The sequence below is a fragment of the Carassius gibelio genome, chromosome A13, assembly GCF_023724105.1.
Source record: "Carassius gibelio isolate Cgi1373 ecotype wild population from Czech Republic chromosome A13, carGib1.2-hapl.c, whole genome shotgun sequence".
NCBI classification, from domain to species: Eukaryota; Metazoa; Chordata; class Actinopteri; order Cypriniformes; family Cyprinidae; genus Carassius; species Carassius gibelio.
The window spans coordinates 4277692-4297334 of NC_068383.1; the positions used below are offsets into that span (position 1 = coordinate 4277692).

Consider the following 19643-nt stretch of genomic DNA (forward strand, 5'->3'; position numbering starts at 1 on the left):
ATTATGAAAATATAATTATATTTTCCTTAAAATGTTATTCCTAACTTCAGGCCTTATTATAATGTCATCTATAACTGTGATGTTCTGTAAAACCACAAACTTTAAAACACTTTCACAGATCACAGATTCCAAAATAATATTTGGTAGCACAACTATTAATAGTTCTAATAATAAATCATCATATTTTCATGATTTCTAAAGATCATGTGACACTGAAGACTGGAGGAATGATGCTGAAAATACAGCTGCACATCACAGAAATAGATTATATTTTAAAAGATATTAAAATACAAACCATTATTTTATATATTTTGATAATTTAGAATTATTACTGAAATACAACCTTTTTTTTGTTTCAAACAGTTCAATGAACAATAATAAATGAAGTACCTGGAGCTGACAATGAAGTAAATGTATAATAATTAGCAAAGATGATTAATTTAGCGATGTAAACGCGCGTGTGAGGGGCGGAGACGCGCCGCGGAGCGTCAGACGCGCGTGAGGACCAAACACAGCAGAACGGTAGGAAACTTCACGCCTCTTATTATTTCTCTTTTACTATATCGATTTATTTTTAGACACGTGATCTGAGTCTTTCATAGATTTGTAGAGTTATTAGAGTATAGAGTTAGAGAAATTGAGTTTTTTTTTTTTTTTTTACATTCTTTGGTCGAAGTTTTCAGATCGGCAATTCGGAGCCTGTTCGCGACTCTATTGATTCAGATCGGCAATTCGGAGCCTGTTCGCGACTCCGTTGATTCAGATCGGCACTTCGGAGCCTGTTCGCGACTCGGTTGATTCAGAACGGAACTTCGCAGCCTGTTCGCGACTCGGTTTATTCAGAACGGCACTTCGCAGCCTGTTCGCGACTCGGTTGATTCAGATCGGGACTTCGGAGCATGTTCGCGACTCGGTTGATTCAGATCGGCACTTCGGAGCCAGTTCGCGACTCGGTTGATTCAGATCGGCACTTCGGAGCCTGTTCGCGACTCAATATGTATATTGTTTGGATTAACTAGACGAGTAACGTTAGACAGACATGAATGTTTATTCATAACAGTACTGAAAATAAGTAAATATTGTAGCTGATGCTAAATGTCTATCTAACAAGCTTGCTGGTGCTAACTTGAGGTAAATTTTATAAATAATGTCCAAATATTTTTATTCAACCACCTATATAAATATATATGTATATAGATTACATCTAGGGACAAAAGAAAGGATGTGATGTTCAGAACATGGTAACTAGTAATTATCAAAGAGGGGAAGAGGTGCACCCCGTTTGGCCAGGGGTGTTTTTACACCACAGACAAGGTTTGAGAAGGAAAAAATCATTATGAAAATATAATTATATTTTCCTTAAAATGTTCTTCCTAACTTCAGGCCTTATTATAATGTCATCTATAACTGTGATGTTCTGTAAAACCACAAACTTTAAAACACTTTCACAGATCACAGATTCCAAAATAATATTTGGTAGCACAACTATTAATAGTTCTAATAATAAATCATCATATTTTCATGATTTCTAAAGATCATGTGACACTGAAGACTGGAGGAATGATGCTGAAAATACAGCTGCACATCACAGAAATAGATTATATTTTAAAGGATATTAAAATAGAAACCATTATTTTATATATTTTATTTTGATAATTTAGAATTATTACTGAAATACAACCTTTTTTTGTTTCAAACAGTTCAATGAACAATAATAAATGAAGTACCTGGAGCTGACAATGAAGTAAATGTATAGTAATTAGCAAAGAGGATTAATTTAGCGCTGTAAACGCGCGTGTGAGGGGCGGAGACGCGCCGCGGAGCGTCAGACGCGCGTGAGGACCAAACACAGCAGAACGGTAGGAAACTTCACTCCTCTTATTATTTCTCTTTTACTAGCCTATAGCGATTTATTTTTAGACACGTGATCTGAGTCTTTCATAGATTTGTAGAGTTATTAGAGTATAGAGTTAGAGAAATTGAGTTTTTTTTTTTTGTTTTACATTCTTTGGTCGAAGTTTTCAGATCGGCAATTCGGAGCCTGTTCGCGACTCTATTGATTCAGATCGGCACTTCGGAGCCTGTTCGCGACTCCGTTGATTCAGATCGGCACTTCGGAGCCTGTTCGCGACTCGGTTGATTCAGGACGGCACTTCGCAGCCTGTTCGCGACTCGGTTGATTCAGATCGGCACTTCGGAGCCTGTTCGCGACTCGGTTGATTCAGAACGGCACTTCGCAGCCTGTTCGCGACTCGGTTGATTCAGATCGGGACTTCGGAACCTGTTCGCGACTCGGTTGATTCAGATCGGCACTTCGGAGCATGTTCGCGACTCGGTTGATTCAGATCGGCACTTCGGAGCCTGTTCGCGACTCGGTTGATTCAGATCGACACTTCGGGAACCTGTTCGCGACTCGGTTGATTCAGATCGGGACATCGGAGCATGTTTGAGATTTTTTTAAATTCAGATCTGGACATCGAAGCAGGAAGTGTTTGTCAAACAGTTAATTGGTGATAAATGAATATTTGGACTTGAGGCTTTTTTAAAAAAAAATGATTCAGCATGTACATGGACCCACACACAAAGGTGGACACACTCTAGACTTAATCATCAGTAGAGCTCTATATATATATATATAGATTACATCTGGGGAGAAAAGAAAGGATGTGATGTTCAGAACATGGTAACTACAGTAATTATCAAATAGGGGAAGAGATGCACCCCGTTTGGCCAGTGGTGTTTTTACACCCCAGACAAGGTTTGAGAAGGAAAAAATCAGTATGAAAATATAATTATATTTTCCTTAAAATCTTCAGGCCTTATTATCATGTCATATATAACTGTGATGTTCTGTAAAACAACAAACTTAAAAATACTTTGTTCTTACTGGTGAAAATCAGATGGTCATCTCTGTTTTCTCTCAGGTACATCACAGTGGAAGTTTCACAGTTAACATTACTCTCATCAGTGTAGTCCATATCAACAACAAAAATATATCTTGACTCCATATAGTGGTTATTTTGGAAAAAATCCCAGGTATTTTGAGCAGCAGGATTATAAAAAAAAAAAAAAAAAACATGTGCTGATATAAAATAAAATGAGCCTATATAAAATTGCAAACATCTATCTTTCAGTACTTTTTTACTTAAGTACATAAAAAATTTAGTACTTTTGTACTTTCACTTGAGTAAAATTGAAAAAGGAGTACTTTTATTTTTACTGGAGTAATATTTTATTATACGTATCTGTACTTTTACTCAAGTACTTGATTTGTGTACTTCGTCCACCACTGTTGTTGATTTTGATTGCTTCTATTGTTCTCAATTATAATTCACTTTGGATAAAAGCGTCTACTAAATGATTCATTGTAAATGTATATTCGGGTCAGTATGATAGGTTTACCCTCTAAAATCTGCTGTGTCTGCCCTAGTAGGGAACTTCTTCATAACATATGGAATGAGGACTAAACTAAGCATGAGTGAAGTAAATCAGATGATTTGTAACTTGGAAGTGTTTCAACTAACCCATGTCACTTCCTGGTCTCCACATACTGCTGACCAGTGAAAACACAATTAACATGACAAGCTGCACCTCAGAATGCATTTTAGATGGAAACATTGTGCATTGTGATCGAGTTTGTAGCTTATTTTAAATACCAGTAGTTTTAGCACTGCAGTTCTGTTGGTGACAGTTCAATATGAAATCAGTTGAAACCATCCAGTCATCTCATACCATTTAAGTGAATCTTCAGTTGATTCCACACACGCATTAAATGTAAGTCCTTGAAAGCATGTGGTTTTCTAGCATATTTACTGTAACTTCTCATGTCAGTGCTATGACCTGTTGACAACAACAGTGGTTATACACATATATCTAATTGTTTGATCAAAATTATTGCTATAGGGACAATTTAATTGACACTGCATATTAGTAGGGACATGATTTTACAGTATATGGTCTTGTCCATTTGCCCCTCAATGTGGTGAAGTCATCCTGTACCCTTAGCAGAAAAACAGCAAATCGAGTTAATGCCAAAGAGCTCAATTTTGTTCTCATCTGACCACAGCACTTTCTTGTTCTTTTGTTTCCATTGTGTTCTTGTCACGAGCTACAATTAAAGTTAAAATGTCTGAACCAGGGTTAAGCTAAAACTATTAAAACATTTTCTATATGTTTCATTTAAATGATATGACATCTTCATTTCACTGTCACTCTTACCTGCTTTATTCAACGTAGGGACAATTTTGTGTTCCACCCTCAGCAGAAAACACGCCTGGCCCTTTAAATCCCGCTCACTTAACAGACAGCCGCACCGACCAATCATAGCGCGTTATTCTGTAGGCGTATGCACCGCGCATTTGCAGACGTCATGTGGATCTACTGCGACCTACCTTTAGCTTAGCCTTTCAAACTCTTCCTTTATTTAACGTAGATCTGTTTGGGATCTTGCCTGTTCCGGTTGTAATTAAGAAGCTGGAGGTTAGTAACGCCGGACAGACAGTTGTGTAGGCTGACTTATCATCCGACAGGTTTATAGAGCTCTGTGTTAAGTGATAACGAGTGGATTTAATGCGTTAGCTCGAGCTGATCTAACGTTACAGGAGAAACAGCAGTCATGGGCTCCAGAGCTTCATCTTTACTCAGAGAAGAGGACATCGACGAAATCAAGAAAGAAACTGGATGTAAGTGGCGTTTTGGGGTGGATTAATAAAGGGTTTGGGTTATATCGATACCATTTACATCGCTAGAGAGTTATGGATTATGATGATGACACATGCGTTAATGTAACAAAGCTGTCTCATTGGGTAACGTTAGTTGTCATGAAGTAGTTTTAGGGAAGTGTTTTATGTCCTGTTTTGTGACATATGACTACACTCCATCTTTTAAACCGCATTTGTTCGTTCTTGTTTATGGATTATTGTGCTTGCAGTTTGTACGCTCGCTTATTACTTGAGAAAAGGGAAAACATTAACGTTAGTTACAGTATCTAAGATTCCCTTCCTTATAGATTAATTACATCTATCTATCTATCTATCTATCTTTATGTGTGTGTGTGTGTATGTGTGTATGTGTATATATATATATATATGATTAGATTATTTGTTTGTCATTAGTCCGACATTTACAATTACATTTATATTCTTTTTATATTTTGCATCTGTCAAACTTTTTTTTTACCTTTAGCATCTATGGAATCTTCCCATTGCACAACAGGTTCTTCAGACTATTAAAATGTTCCTCACACTAATAGAAAAATGGTTCTATTGAAAACTGTTAGCTGAAATGTTATTAGGGTAACCCAAAATTGTTCTTCTATAACATCACTGATTGCGTTGATGAAAATAATTATATTTTACCATTTACACCTGCCGCTGGATTAGAGGTTTACAAAATCTTGAATAATTGGTAAGAGGGTCAAGAAAAGCAGCATTTTCCAGTCTCTCAATGCTGCGGCTTTCTGTACTGATGAACCACATGGAGAAAAACGTCCACCTCCACAATATCTAGAAATAGACTGGGGATATGGTTTATACATTATTGGGGCTGTATGGGTTATATGTTAGTCTTTATTTTGCAGACCACATAAACCAAGCTCAAAAGGTCCTTAAGCGGTCTGTTAGATTATTTTGAACAGCTGTTAATATTTCAACATTTCAAATACCAAGACTTGTACGCATGTGTTTACATGTTCCCTTTTTTGTTCTTGGCAGCCCAGATTTACTACATTCCTTTAAAGCCACATTAAGTGCTCTGCCTCTTGTAAAAAAAAAAAAAAAAAAAAATTATTTATTTTTTCACTCTTGTCTGCCGGTGTGAAAACATACGGGGCAGAACCCAGGATGTCACTCTTTTTGTGGTTGGGTTTTAACTCTTGGCAGAACGTCACTGCGTGATTTCCTTCATCATGTGGGATGGTTCTGCATTCATTCACTTCATTTACTCTAAGCACTGCTGATCAAAGTCTGATGTGTTGTGGAAGATATTCCACTGATGTAGTCAGTAACTGGCTGTAATGCGGTAAAATGGGCAAACAATGGGTTATTTATACCACTTTCCAAGAATACATTCTCTTGCCAAAGCAGCTCCCAAAGCAGAAAAAGCAAAAAGCCACGATCGTACAGCTCACCATCCAAATAACCGCAGTCCTCCAGTAAAGTATGGAGGGGGTATTATCCTGTTATGGGGGTGTTTCTCTTCAGCAGGGACTGGAGCACTTGTCAGGAATCAGGATAGAAGAAAAAATGGATGGGGTAAAATCTAAATCTTGAGGAAAATCTGCCAGAAGGTTGTCAATGGGAAGAAGGTTTACCTTCTGACATGACAATGACCCAAAACACACAGCAAAACTGAGCTGACAGTGGTTGAAGGAGATGTCCTTGCATCTCGTAGTCAGAGCCCAGACTTAAACCCCATGAAAATCTGTGGAATGACTTTAAGACCGCGGTCCACAAACCGTCATCATCAAATAGTTTGTTTCAACGTTTAAGCTTGACAGATTGTGTGTCTAAATAGTCTTGTAAATCCTGTCTACACTGATCTCAAGTTGATAATAACTCTTCCTGTGATATACGATGCTCGCTATCTCTTGTCTTGTGTGTTAGGTCATGCTGATAAGCTTTCAGCCAGTACTGTCAGTCTTCTGATCACATCTGTGACTTGAATGTTTCGTGTCCTTAACCAGACCTTGCTGTGTTTGTGTGTTCCAGTCTCCCACAGTCAGATCACTCGCCTCTACAGCCGCTTTCACAGTCTCGATAAAGGAGAGAACGGAGCGCTCAGGTACCACATGCACTCTGTGTTAGATGAGTTGTTGGGTAATACTGAACTTTAACAGTGAGATGTTGAAATACCTTTGGCCCATGAGGAAGCAAAATATTACTCAAGCAGCTGGGTTATGTCTGCACGCTAGCATTTAATGAACATCCTTTGAGTTTGATTGTAATTGGGCGCTCTGGTAAACATTCACAGTTCACGCCAGCCTCAGGCTTTGCAAGTTAATATGTTAAGAAATGACTAGATCAGTGTTTGAGTTTTGACTACCAGGAAAGTCTTGTTTCTTATTACACTGCTAAAAATACGACTTTTATTGTAAATATTCCTTGTAAAAGAGGAAACTCAAGGACAATTATGAAGCATGTATTTCCTTGTGCCAAATTGTTTGCGTAATGTCCTCTGTGTGTGTCCTCATAACCAGAGTGACCTCTGTACACACTATGAGTGTGATCGATCGAAGGTTGTTACAAGGATGATGAGAAAGCAGAGGCACAGTAGTGATGATTAAAACTCAGTGGTAAATGCAGCATCAGTAGTGCATTTATAGCTCATTTATCCCACAAATCCACAATTATTGCAATATGTTTTATTTTTGTGCATTTCAAAAAATAAAAATAGTATTCGGGTGAGCCAAAATAATTGGTTCTTTATTATTTAAAGAAAACTTTACTTCGATGACACAAAAACTATAGGGATGTGACGATTCACTCAACTCACAATACGATACGATTCATGATACGGTTTTCACCATACAATTTTCTCACAATTTTTTTAGCAAAATAAGATGACAAATTATAAATGTAAACTTTTCTTTTTATTATTTATAAACAAAATGCTGCACGTTTCTTTGTCAAATAATAAAACTAACAATTTAAAATCGAATACCAAGTCAAATCAATAAATAAATAATATAAATGAAATGTCATTTTCATATAAACAAAGGCTTTGTCTGTGCTCTTTCCATTTAAAATCAGAGCCAACCACTCCTTCTTTAATTACAATCCAAACAAAGATGATCAATACATGTCGCTTCGATTGTAATTAGATTGTACAGTTTCGAAAGTTTGAAGCAAAATAAGAATGATCTGACTTTATCTTTGTGAAACTTTACTACCTAAAACATATCTGCATGAAACAAAAACAGCAGACGGGCTGAATGAGACACGAATATCACTCTCTGACAGCAGGTGGCGCTTATGGAACAGCAGGAGATGATTGTCAAGATGATAATTTTGTATTTATTTGTCCATTCACACACAAGGAGACGTGAAAGAGGAATCAATTCTGTGTTTGCACCAACACAGAACCAAATTGTACAAAATGGAATTCTTTGAATAAGTGCTTGAATGTTTAAATCAGCTAGACTTAGAAACACGTGCAAATGATCAACTACGATCCATTTCACACCGACACATGAGTGAACAATGTGAGTCAAGGACGATAGCCCCGGGATGTCAAGCTAGTGATTGTCGAGCCTTGTATTTAAAAAAAAAAAAAAAAAAAAAAAAAAAAAAACACCAAGGCAAACCACAAGTAGTTTGTCTGAGCTGTAAATTAGTGAATCTAGAGAAATTTTCAAACCTATACCATCATTCAAAATTTTGGGGTCGTTTTTTATTATTATTATTATTGGATTTTTTATTTATAAATACTATTATTCAGCAAGGATCATTACATTTATTAAAAGTGCCAGTAATGTTACAAAATATTTATATTTCAAATAAATGCTGTTCTTTTGTTTTGTTTTATTCAGCAAAGAATCCTGAAAAAAAATATGATGCAGCATAGTTCTTTTCAACATTGATGATAATACGAAATGTTTTTGAACTGCAAATCGACATATTAGAATGATTTCTGAAGGATCATGTGACTCTGAAGACTGGAGTAATAATGCTGAAAATTCAGTTTTGCCCCACTGAATTAAATTACATTTTACAACAAATTCAAATAGAAAACAGTTATTCTAAATTGTAAAAATATTTCTGATTATTCCAGATTATTTTACTGTATTTTTTATCAAAAATGCAGCCTTGTTGAGAATTATAGACTTCTTTCAAAAACAACCCCCCAAACTTTTGTATAGTAGTGTATAATTAACTTTGTTCTTGGAAACTGACACTTTTGTAAAGCATTTTTGTGGCATGTCTTATGACACTGAACTCATTCGGTTTACCAAATATGCTGAGGTCACAGTTTGTGTTCTTGTTATAATTGTTAGTTTTAAATGGCAACATCCTCAGATGATGGTTAGGTCAACAAACACCCTCAGCGAAACGCTTCATATAAAAACTTCAACAGTGTTGTTGACCAGCTGTACGTGTTGTGACCCTAAACATCCGTCAGACTGAGACAGAGACTCAAGCTCTTGTGTTTGAACAGTAAACAGTCTCAGGGTGAGGTGTGTGTCCTCTGAATGTGGTGTGTCCATGACCTTCCTTGTTCCTCTGAAGGTTACTCCCCGAAATAATCCAGTACTCAACTGCCTTTTGATTATTGTAATGTGATTAGAGTTCTAATAGAGCTGTCTGCACAGTAATCATATTCAGTATTGCTCATATCAGCCTTGTAAAAGGGTAGATATCCCATTTTCACAGAATTAGGGATAGGCATTCCTGCTTTATTACACATTAAATGATCCAATGTCAAGTCGTATAATAACCCCTCCCTTTCTCTCTTTTCCTCCACCTCAGCCGAGAAGACTTCCAGAGGATTCCTGAGTTGGCCATAAATCCTCTTGGTGATCGGATAATAAATGCCTTCTTCCCAGAGGGGTGAGGAACATCTCATAAGACTTTTGAAACATCAGACTGATCTTTTATTGCACCAGTACTGTATACACACAGATTTGATTGAATACTTCTTTTCAGCTTATACGACAAACAACAAGTGAACAACAATTTGCATAAATTAATGAAAAGGAGGAAATAAAATTAAATGGAAAAGAAAGACAAAATTGGTAATATTAAAAGAAGATATGTGTGTCTGTATAGCACACTAAAAGCAAAAAATTAATCTCTCATTTTTTATTTATTTTTTGCATTGTGACATTGTTTTCATGACAAATAAGTTTTATTTATAAATATATATTTACACACTAGTCTTTTATGCTTACCAAGACATGTTGAAAAATGATGAAAATGGTTAAGAGTGATGGAAATAATGTCACAATGCATTATGGTTTAAAAATATCAAAGTATCTTTCTTTTTTTATGCAAAATAATTGTATTTAATTGTTTTGTTTTTTTACTTTTGGGAGAAAATTCTTGATCGCTTTCATTAGATTCATCTGGATTTCTCAGAGGGTGTAGTTTCATTGTTTTTGTGAATTTTTGGCTGTAATAACATTACTGTATTATGTAACGTTCAATAACTTCTGCAAACTCTATCATAACTCTGTCAAAACACAGAGCCTGTTGCATGAGTTATTGGTGTCTTCATGGTGTTTGAATGTTACCATGAGCTCAAATTCCCTAAAGTGTGAAAGAAACCATTGCGGTCATGTCAGTGAAAAACCTCATTCTAAAGTAGGAGTCTAAAGTAGGACAGCAGTTTCCATATTTAGGTATCAGGGAGCTGGTCTGGACACCAGATTTAAAGTCTCTCTCTCTCTCTCATTCTCATGCATCTCAGTGAGGATCAGGTGAACTTTAGGGGCTTCATGAGGACATTGGCTCATTTCCGTCCTGTGGAGGATAATGAGAAAAACAAAGACATGATATCTGGTGAGCCGCTCAACAGCAGGACCAACAAACTCCACTGTGAGTTCAACTCAAACACCTCATATTAATGTCAAGGTTTTGATCGTTTCCACAAAAATATTGTGCAGCACAACCATTGTCAATATTAATAATGACAAGACCAATGTTTCGTGAGCAGCAAATCAGCATGTCAGAATGATTTCTGAAGGACACTGAAGACTGGAGTAATGTTGCTGAAAATTCAGCTTTGATCACAGAAATAAATTTACAATATATTCAAATAGAAAAAAAGGTCTTTTAAAATATTACAAAAATATAATGTTTACTGCATTTTAAGTAAAATAAATGCAGCCTTGGTGAGCCTTTACCAAGATTTCTTTGAAAAACAAAAAATCTTGCCGATTCCAGACTTTTGTAGCATAGTGTACATATGGTATATTTCTGCAAAGTGATTCACAGGAATGAATTGAACTTACTATGTCAAATGCCACTAAATTTAAAAAGTCTCAAGACAAGGAATGATTTCAAAACGCGTTTAGCGAAACATAATGGTCAAATACAATAGAAAATACAAATGTAAGAAATATTGACCAACCAGATATTATTAATGGTACAATCCATCATCATAGTAACTTCAAAACCATTTCAAAGTCATTTCCGCTAAGGGAACTTGAACTGATCCTGGTAATGATGTTGTCAAACATGCTTTAGCTGCTCTTAATCTCCGCTTCAGAACCCTGTTCTCTGCTGCCAGGCCTTGCGATGTATCTATGCATCTAGTATAAAGTGTTGCAACTTAAAAGCTTTTAATAATATTGTGATTATCTCTTCTTTCTTTGCAGTCGCTTTCCAGTTGTATGACCTTGACAGAGACGACAAGATCTCCAGAGACGAGCTGCTGCAGGTAAGAGAATCATAGATGACCGAAGCGCTCTGATATGAGAGACAAAGGAATGTTCTGTACCCTCTGAACAATGAAGCACTGACTCGGCTGACCTTGCCATCTGAAACCAGCTGTTTATGTTCACAGAAGTGCCTCTGTTAGACTCGGAAACCCCATCGCAGCTGGATTTCAGTAGATCAGATTCAGGGGCTTTCAGGAATATGTTATTTTTTCCTTTACTTTCAAACATGGAAATAATTAAACTTTTTTTTTTCTACAATTATATTTTAACCTGGATTTCTCTATGCTTTTGCATAGTACTAGATTTTTAAAGAAAACAAACCTATGAGACTGTTTGCAATTTTGCAATTATCATTCCAGTATGTAATCTTTCCACAAGTCTGTGAAAATGCTTTTCCTTCTGCTGATTTCCTTTGGGGCATAATATTTAACTTAACATCCCTATATTTTTACCCTGTGAAGTTCAGACTTTCACTTTGCTCCACCTAAACAGGTTTGTTGTCCTCAATATAGGGTTTAAGTGTCCCAAGGTTTTTTTATTTTTTTATTTGTTTTATTTTTTATAGCCTCTTTGAAAAGCTTCTATAAATTTTGATAGATTCAAAATATCTGAAAGATAGATCTATTGTTAAAAAATAAACTTTACAAGCATTATATAATGCAGTGTACGTTGCAACTTTGTTTCAGTAGATGTGAACCTCGGGAGATCAGAAAAAGTTTGATTTGGCATGAAACAAGTCATTTGTAAAAATGCATGCATAGAGAATTGTAGTCTAGTGTTGAGCCACTGGATGGCATCAAATAATTATGTAAAAAAAAGAAAGAAAAAAAAGAAATTCCAACACTTACTCAGACTTGCTTGTTTTCTAGGTGCTGAGAATGATGGTAGGCGTGAATATTTCTGACGAGCAACTTGGAAGCATTGCAGACAGAACCATCCAGGAAGCTGACACTAACGGAGACATGTGTATCTCCTTCAGCGAGTTCACCAAGGTAATGAAGTGAATCCAAGATGTAGATGAGTTTGTTTCTTCATGGGAACACATTTGGAGAAATGTAGCATTCCATCACTTGCTCACCAGTGGATCCTCTGCAGTGAATGGGTACCATCAGAATGAGAGGCTAAACTGCTGATTAAAAATATCACATTCATCCACAAGTAATCTGCAAAACTCCAGTCCATTAATTAACATCTTGTGAAGTGAGAAGTTGCCTGTTTGTAAGCAACAAATCCATCATAAATGTTTTAATAAAAAACTGCTGCTGTTCTCCTGTCATAACAAAATCCACCAAATATTAGTTCAGAACTGTTTTCACTTGTAAACAGTGCTTGATATGTCTATATTTCTCTCCTGATTTGGACTAGATTACTTTTTTCACTGGAGAAAGCAAAATTATGGATAGAGGACTTGTTTTTAGCTGGAAGTAATTGTATGAAGTTAAAACTATATAATGATGGATTTGTTTCTTACAAACACAGCTTTGGGCTTCACAGCACGTTAATTGTTGGACTGGATTTGTGTGGATTGTTGTGTTGTTTCGATTCTCATTCTGACGGCACCCATTCACTGCAGAGGATCCATTGGTCAGCCAGTGATAGAATGCTATTTTTTTTTTCTCTTTTGACACAGGAAAGCAACAGGGTCAAAATGACATGAAAGTGATTAAATGATTCCAAAGTTTGTTTGGGAGTAGTTTATTGATTTTCAAAAACCCTATTTCATACCTCAGGTACTGGAAAAAGTGGATGTGGAACAGAAGATGAGCATCCGCTTCCTTCACTGAAAACCAAACGCGCTGTGAACTCTGATTGGAGCCCATCAGTGTCGATGGAGATAAGACACGCCCCCTGACTCTTCTCTCTGTGGGCGGATACATCCTTTATAAACATGATTGTGTTGTCATGGTTACATTTGTTCCAATCACCTGTCACTCTTGAGTTGCTTTTGCATCAGAAGAGTGGGTACTCACATATGTTAAAATTATATTTATTCCAGCTGTGAAATCAGTTAATTAAAACTTTCCCAATGGGGAGGCTGTAATTGATATTGATACTGACGGGTGCTTCTTGTAATGTCCATTTAGTCACCTTCTTAAAGGGTTAGTTCAGCCAAAAATGAAAACTAAGCCATAAATTACTCACCCTGAAGTCATCTTTGGTGTATATGACTTTCTTCTTTTTAGACAAATTCAAAAATTGGATGACTCCAGGGTGAGTAATTTATGGCTTAATTTTTATTTTTGGCTGAACTGACCTATTAAAGGCCAAATCTGATACTTCAGTAATTCACAATCTCGTTTCTAAGGAATTTCCATGTTACACTTTACTTATCACCTGAGAAAATGATATGTCGCCCTCAAAAATACCTCTCAAATCATTTTTTAGGGTGTTTTTTCTTCTTGTAAGTGATAATGATTGTAAGTCAACATGTAAGAGGGAGTGGAATGGTTTTGAAGAGATAAACAGAAGAAAATCAGGTCAGTTAAGTCTTTAAATTAAGTTATTCTACACGCCCATTTCTCTTTTAAATCATGTATGCATAGTCAAGTCTCAGATTAAATTATTTAGGGGGATGCGTGTTAACTAAGATATGTTTGAGCATCCCAATTTGACCTGACTACGAAATACTAACCCTAAAACAGTAGAAGATGTGTTTCACACTAGCATTTTTGCGAATTGAAATTATGCACCTTTCATCTGTATCTTATTTTTTTGCCAGGCAGATGATAACATTTTAAGGATGGCCTCGAGATATAGAGGGACCAGAATATATTAGAAACTTGTGCTGCATGGACTTTTTTAATTTAGACTGGAAAACAAACATCTGGTTCACCCTTAGAATCTGCACAGCCAAACACCACTCTCTTCCTTCAGAAAAAGAAAAAATCTTTGCAATTCTCTTAATGTGCAGATATTACTCACTTCTCAGTTTCAGCTGTTGTTCATTCAGTCCAGTCAATTTCAAAACTAACCAGTGATTTAATGTTGGGTGGGTGTGATTTGTTCTATCTGACACATGTTCTCAGAGTTGACATGCATCACATCCCTCCTAAATCACTGTGCTGTTCTGTCAGTTATTCATACTTAGGTCATTCAGGGTGGAAGCAACAATCTGTTGCATTTTAGCGCTTTTTGTCTTTGCTTTATATAAGAACAAAATCAAAGTTTTGTGCCTGTGTCCTTGCTGGATATAAACACTGATTATTTGATCAATGCTACAATTAAATCCGCGTGTCATTCACGGGTACTTGAATTTCTGCTGAGCTTCTTGCGGATTCTTGTTTTATGTACAGATTTCTTAAAGGGGACTTCGGATGCCTGTTTTCAACAAGTTGGTATAATTCTTGAGGGTCTTCATGAAATGTCTGTAACATGCCTTTGTTAAAATTCCTCCGTGGTTGTGTAAAACAACACCCTTTTTCCTGGTCTCTGTTCAAAGTGACTCGTTTTGGTGCATGTCTCTTTAAATGATAATGAGCTACTGCTCACCCCGCCCTTCTCTTCCGTGGGACGTGTCCTCACAAGACACCAGAGTATATATGTATAAGGCTCGGGGGGTGGTCTCACTCAAATAGCTTTATATCTACATAGAAACTAGGGATGTAACGATTAACCAAAAATCAATTCAAATATGTCACAATTCTAATTGGTTTAGATGCCAAAATAAATGTTGATACAATTGGAGTAGGAGTTTATGTGAATGTATCTCTGAAGGGAACTTTCTGTCTTTAGAAAAGTTTCCCTGGTATTTTCTTTTCGTCTTGCCTCTGAACAATTCATATGAAAGTAGTGCTGATAAGTTGAATTTCATTTGTTTACAGCGTTAACCCAGGAAACGCTGTATCATTGCAGTTCATAAGCGCCACCTGCTGGCAGAGAGTGTATCTGCATCTCTCATCTGCCGTTACGCTCAAATGCGTTTTATGTAGTATAGTTTCATAAAACTAAACCTAGACCATTCTGTTTTTGATTAAAATTTTGAAATTATACAGTCTAACTTAGATTAAAAACTACTCATGCTACATGTATGCTGCATCCTTGTTTGGATCGTGATTAAAATCCAGTGGTTGCCTCGGATTTTAAAATGGAAAGAGCACAGACACAAAGCCTTAGTTTGTACATATTAAGAGATTTATTTTATTTGTGTAACTTGCTTTTTAAATTTCAATTTCGTTTTGTTATATTTCAACTTCGCAAAGAAACGTGCAGCCTAATAAAACAATACCTTTTCATTTACTGTATAATGTCTTCAATCTCATTTTGTGAAGAAAATTAGAAAATCGAATCGTGAGTTGAGTGAATCGTTACATCCCTGGTAGAAACTGGTTGAAAATTGAAACCGCTCACTGGATGATCGTTTCAGACTCGGACAGCCCATAACAAACTTTTCTGAGCTTGCAGACACTCCAGAAACCTAAATTAATGCAAAACGTAAAAAATGGAGTGAAAATGTAATCCTATGTCCCCTTTAAATAAGTCTGATTTAAAATAAGCTTTCCTGAGAGCAAAAATGAAAGGATCTCATTAAGTGTAATAATCATGACATATACTTGAGATGTGGACTCTGTGATAAAGTCATGTATGGTTTTGATTCAAATAAAAAGTGCCATGATTCAAATAAATTGATTCAAATCAAATGTGCCATGATTCCCTGGTCTTTTGTGATGCAACTCCCTCTGGTGTGGTCTGCAGACTAAAACAAATTTGGAGAAATTGTGAAAACCGTTCCATGCCCAAAATGAAAGCAAGCATTCCTTGGATGTAAAAGCAGTATTTTAGATGCACAAGTTCTTTTGAGCGCTTGCATCATTAGGAAATGCGATGTTCAGTTGACCTATGACGTTGTCTGAGCTAATATTTTGTCTGAGTTACAGATTTCTCAGATGGATGACGTGATTGTGTAGTTTCCTCGGGTGTATCTAGTGAAAGAGTAATGGGTGATGACACTTATTTAAATCTGAACACAGTTCTAAGTATCAAGACCAATACTTTCAATACCAATTCTAATAACTCTATTAAATTGATTTATTTCTGTGATATCTATGTGTACAATGGGTAATTATAGCTATTTTACATTATTTTAAATGCTCCTATAATTAACAGTAAAATAGCAAAGTATAAGACAACAAAATCCAATACATTGGAGAAAAACATTTTCATGTTTTAATTTTTTTTTATTTTTGTGGGTTCCATATACTACTATTAATATGAGCAATTATTATGTTTGCAGGTCAAACTAACTTAAAATATAAAAATAAAAATAAAAAAAATAAGTAAATAGTACCTATTGCAAATAGCAAACGTAGAAGCCTGTAACAACACTGACCAAAAATATGAGAATACATAAATATTTTAACGCTTGTATTCAATATTTTCATTTTGTGAATAAATGTAAAGCTTTTCACAAATGAAACCTTTAAAATGCTTACAAATAACATTTAGCAAAGGTTGTCTGATTAAAAAACAAGCAAATATGTAACCCTTTCCACTTCAGATTTATGAAGCACGGTGATTTCTCTAGTCTACAAAAACTGACATTGCAGTAGAATTTTTCTTCTGCTTTTTTGAAGCATTTCCTAAGAGTATTGAGGAGACCTAAACAAAGCAGACTGGTGATCTACCAGCGTTCACAATTCATCAATTGTCCTGTGCCAGACACATTGTAAACTGCCCCATTTATGCTTCTTTTGTCTTCGTCGTCTTCTTACATTCACACTCTTGCCCTGTGAGAAACACATTGATAAGCCCCTAATCAATATTCTTTTGTCTCCAGTTTTCACATTTACATGTGAGAACCAATCCACCCCATCAACATCAGCCTCTATTCTGCATCTACTCATCGATACAAATGTTACAAAAGTGTAAAAATAACTTCTTTCACCTAGTCTTTTGTGGATTGACTTCATAGAAATAAAACAGGTTTGTAAAAGCATTTTAAGAATGAGGGTGATTGTTACAGGGTCACTTCATTTAAATATGAATTAATTTAATCTGTTTTGTAAATCAAGTTAAAATCTTCATGTCTTTCGTACACCGCCGTTTAAAAGTTTGGAATTAATACGATTTGTGATGTTTTATAATTCTATCTATTCTGCTCCTCAAGGCTGCATTTATTTGATTAGAAATAGAGAAAAAACAATATTGTGAAATATTGCATTTTAAAATAATGTTTTTCTATATCAATATACTTTTAATTTATTCCTGTAAAGCAAAACTGAATTTTCGGTATCATATCATTACTCCAGTCTGCAGTGTCACATGATGATGATTAAGCAGCACAAGTGTTTTCAACATTGATAATAAATCAGCATATTAGAATGATTTCTGAAGGATCATGTGACACTGAAGACTGGAGCATAATGGCTAATGAAAATTCAACTTTGCATCACAGAAATTAATTATATATTAAAGTATATGAAAACAGAAAACCATTATTTTAAATAGTAATAATATTTTACAACATTACTGGGTTTTTTCTCTCTATCTTTGGTCAAATAAATGCAGCCATGATTAACAGAAGAGACTTCTTCAACACATTGATGATCGCAAATGTTTTTTATGAATTCCAGTGAAACTCTGGGTTACCAAAGCTGTGGTGTCATGTGACCAAAATCACATCACCTCTCAAATGTACAGTCATAAATGAGGGTGGAGGAATCATCAAACTGGAAGCACATTGTGTGAAGACCGCCCAAAGGTCAGTGAAAAACTTGATATTAAGGAGAATAAACTTATTAAACTTATTACATGTGTGTCCATCAAAAAAAAAAAAAAGTTGTATTTATAAACTATTTTATATTTTAATCAAATTTCCTTCTGTCCCACTTTTGGAAATATGGTTTTGTAAAGTGGGACGGTACTTCAAAAGTTCAAAAATGCACGGAGGGGCATGGTTTGTGGGGCAAAAAAATATTATTTACAGGGTTTTTATGCAATATAGAATGCTGTTACTGCAGATGGGATTATAGATGATAAAGATGGTGCCTTGTGAAAGGACTGCTTGTTTTCAGAGATGTAATGAGTTGTAGGTTGTTTTTATTCAGGTAAAGTTCTCAAGGTTTGTGCAAGCTAGCTACTAAAAGTTCTCAAAAAGACTGTTATGATTGTATGTGCTTTTTTTAGTAAAAAGAGAAGGTATTAGGCAAATTGGTCTTAAATGTTTTTAAACAGCGGTTCACTGCACGTTCATGAATTCGTTATCCAGGTTGATCTGGACTAAAATTAAACTAAAGCCTCAACTGTGGTTTTATATTTTGTCTTCAAATAGGCCTAAAGGTTATGCCTGCTGTGGTTGAATGTGTTTGTTGAATAAGAGAAGAACAGTCAGGAATTTATATCTTCATAACATCACATAACATAACATAAGATTTGACTGTTCTACATGAAAGGTGGTTTTGACCTTTTATCATGTGTGCCACATTAAGGAAACATCTGTCCCACATTAAGGAAACATCTGTCCCACATTAGGAAGCTGCAGATTTTATCAGACAACTTGCATTAAAAGCATTAATATGTCTATCATTCCTTTTATGAATGTGGTACCTGCATTTTCTCTTTTGATTTATTTAGGACACATCCTGGGGTTTTTATTAGGTGTGAATTTTATGTTTTGGCTACACATCGCAGTATGTCACAGAAATCTGAAATGCAGGGCAATTCTTCCTACTATTTTTATGAATTGTAAAATAGGTGTATTTTGTATCAAACTGTCCCTAACTGTTTTTATTACCATTTTCCAAAAATCATAAAGATAGTTAATATTAACCACTGCAAATAGCAGATCAAAACTGTATTCAGGGGCGGCGTTAGGGGTGGGCTAATGGGGCTGGAGCCCCGAATGTTTTTATTACTACCATGCCATCAATGAGTTTTCATGCCCAATAAAGTAATTTATATTAGAATTGAAATAAATAAATAAATATCTCTCGACTCTCACGTCCACAGTGTCTGTAAATTTACCCAAGTAAGTTACACGTTGTCATTCACACCCGACGAAAACCGCCCACTGAGTCTAGTGCTTCTGACTGACATGTAAACTGGCCAACCATCGATGAGCGTCTGTACGATCCAGCCAATGAAATGAGCAGGCGGTTTTTGGCGTGTAGTATTTTACTAGATCAATTTATTTGAAAATTAAAATGAATATTGCAAAATTCATCTTCTTCTTCTTCAAAAAAGGAAGTAAACCCCCCAGCCAAAACACTTGAACGCCAAGATACAACAGCTTCAGGTATCTGTAACTTTTAATCTTATTTTATTTCTTTTT

The 19643-nt window shown here is 35.6% G+C and overlaps 1 protein-coding gene across 1 annotated transcript; it reads left to right on the forward strand.

The window, feature by feature from the left end:
* The first annotated feature begins 4345 nt into the window (after nt 1–4345).
* LOC128025924 (calcineurin B homologous protein 1) lies at nt 4346–16014 on the forward strand. Its single transcript, XM_052612538.1, has 7 exons — nt 4346–4682; nt 6708–6775; nt 9460–9545; nt 10405–10532; nt 11315–11376; nt 12247–12369; nt 13108–16014. The coding sequence occupies exons 1-7, from the start codon at nt 4616–4618 to the stop codon at nt 13159–13161; spliced, it is 588 nt and encodes a 195-aa protein (XP_052468498.1). The 5' UTR covers nt 4346–4615; the 3' UTR covers nt 13162–16014.
* Nucleotides 16015–19643: the final 3629 nt, after the last annotated feature.

Excerpts from the sequence above, each read along its gene's own strand:
- LOC128025924 (XM_052612538.1), top strand. The coding sequence starts at position 4,616 with ATGGGCTCCAGAGCTTCATCTTTACTCAGAGAAGAGGACATCGACGAA. Across the intron at positions 4,683-6,707 it reads AATCAAGAAAGAAACTGGAT|TCTCCCACAGTCAGATCACT; the intron begins GTAAGTGGCGTT and ends TGTGTGTTCCAG. Across the intron at positions 10,533-11,314 it reads CAGGACCAACAAACTCCACT|TCGCTTTCCAGTTGTATGAC; the intron begins GTGAGTTCAACT and ends CTTTCTTTGCAG.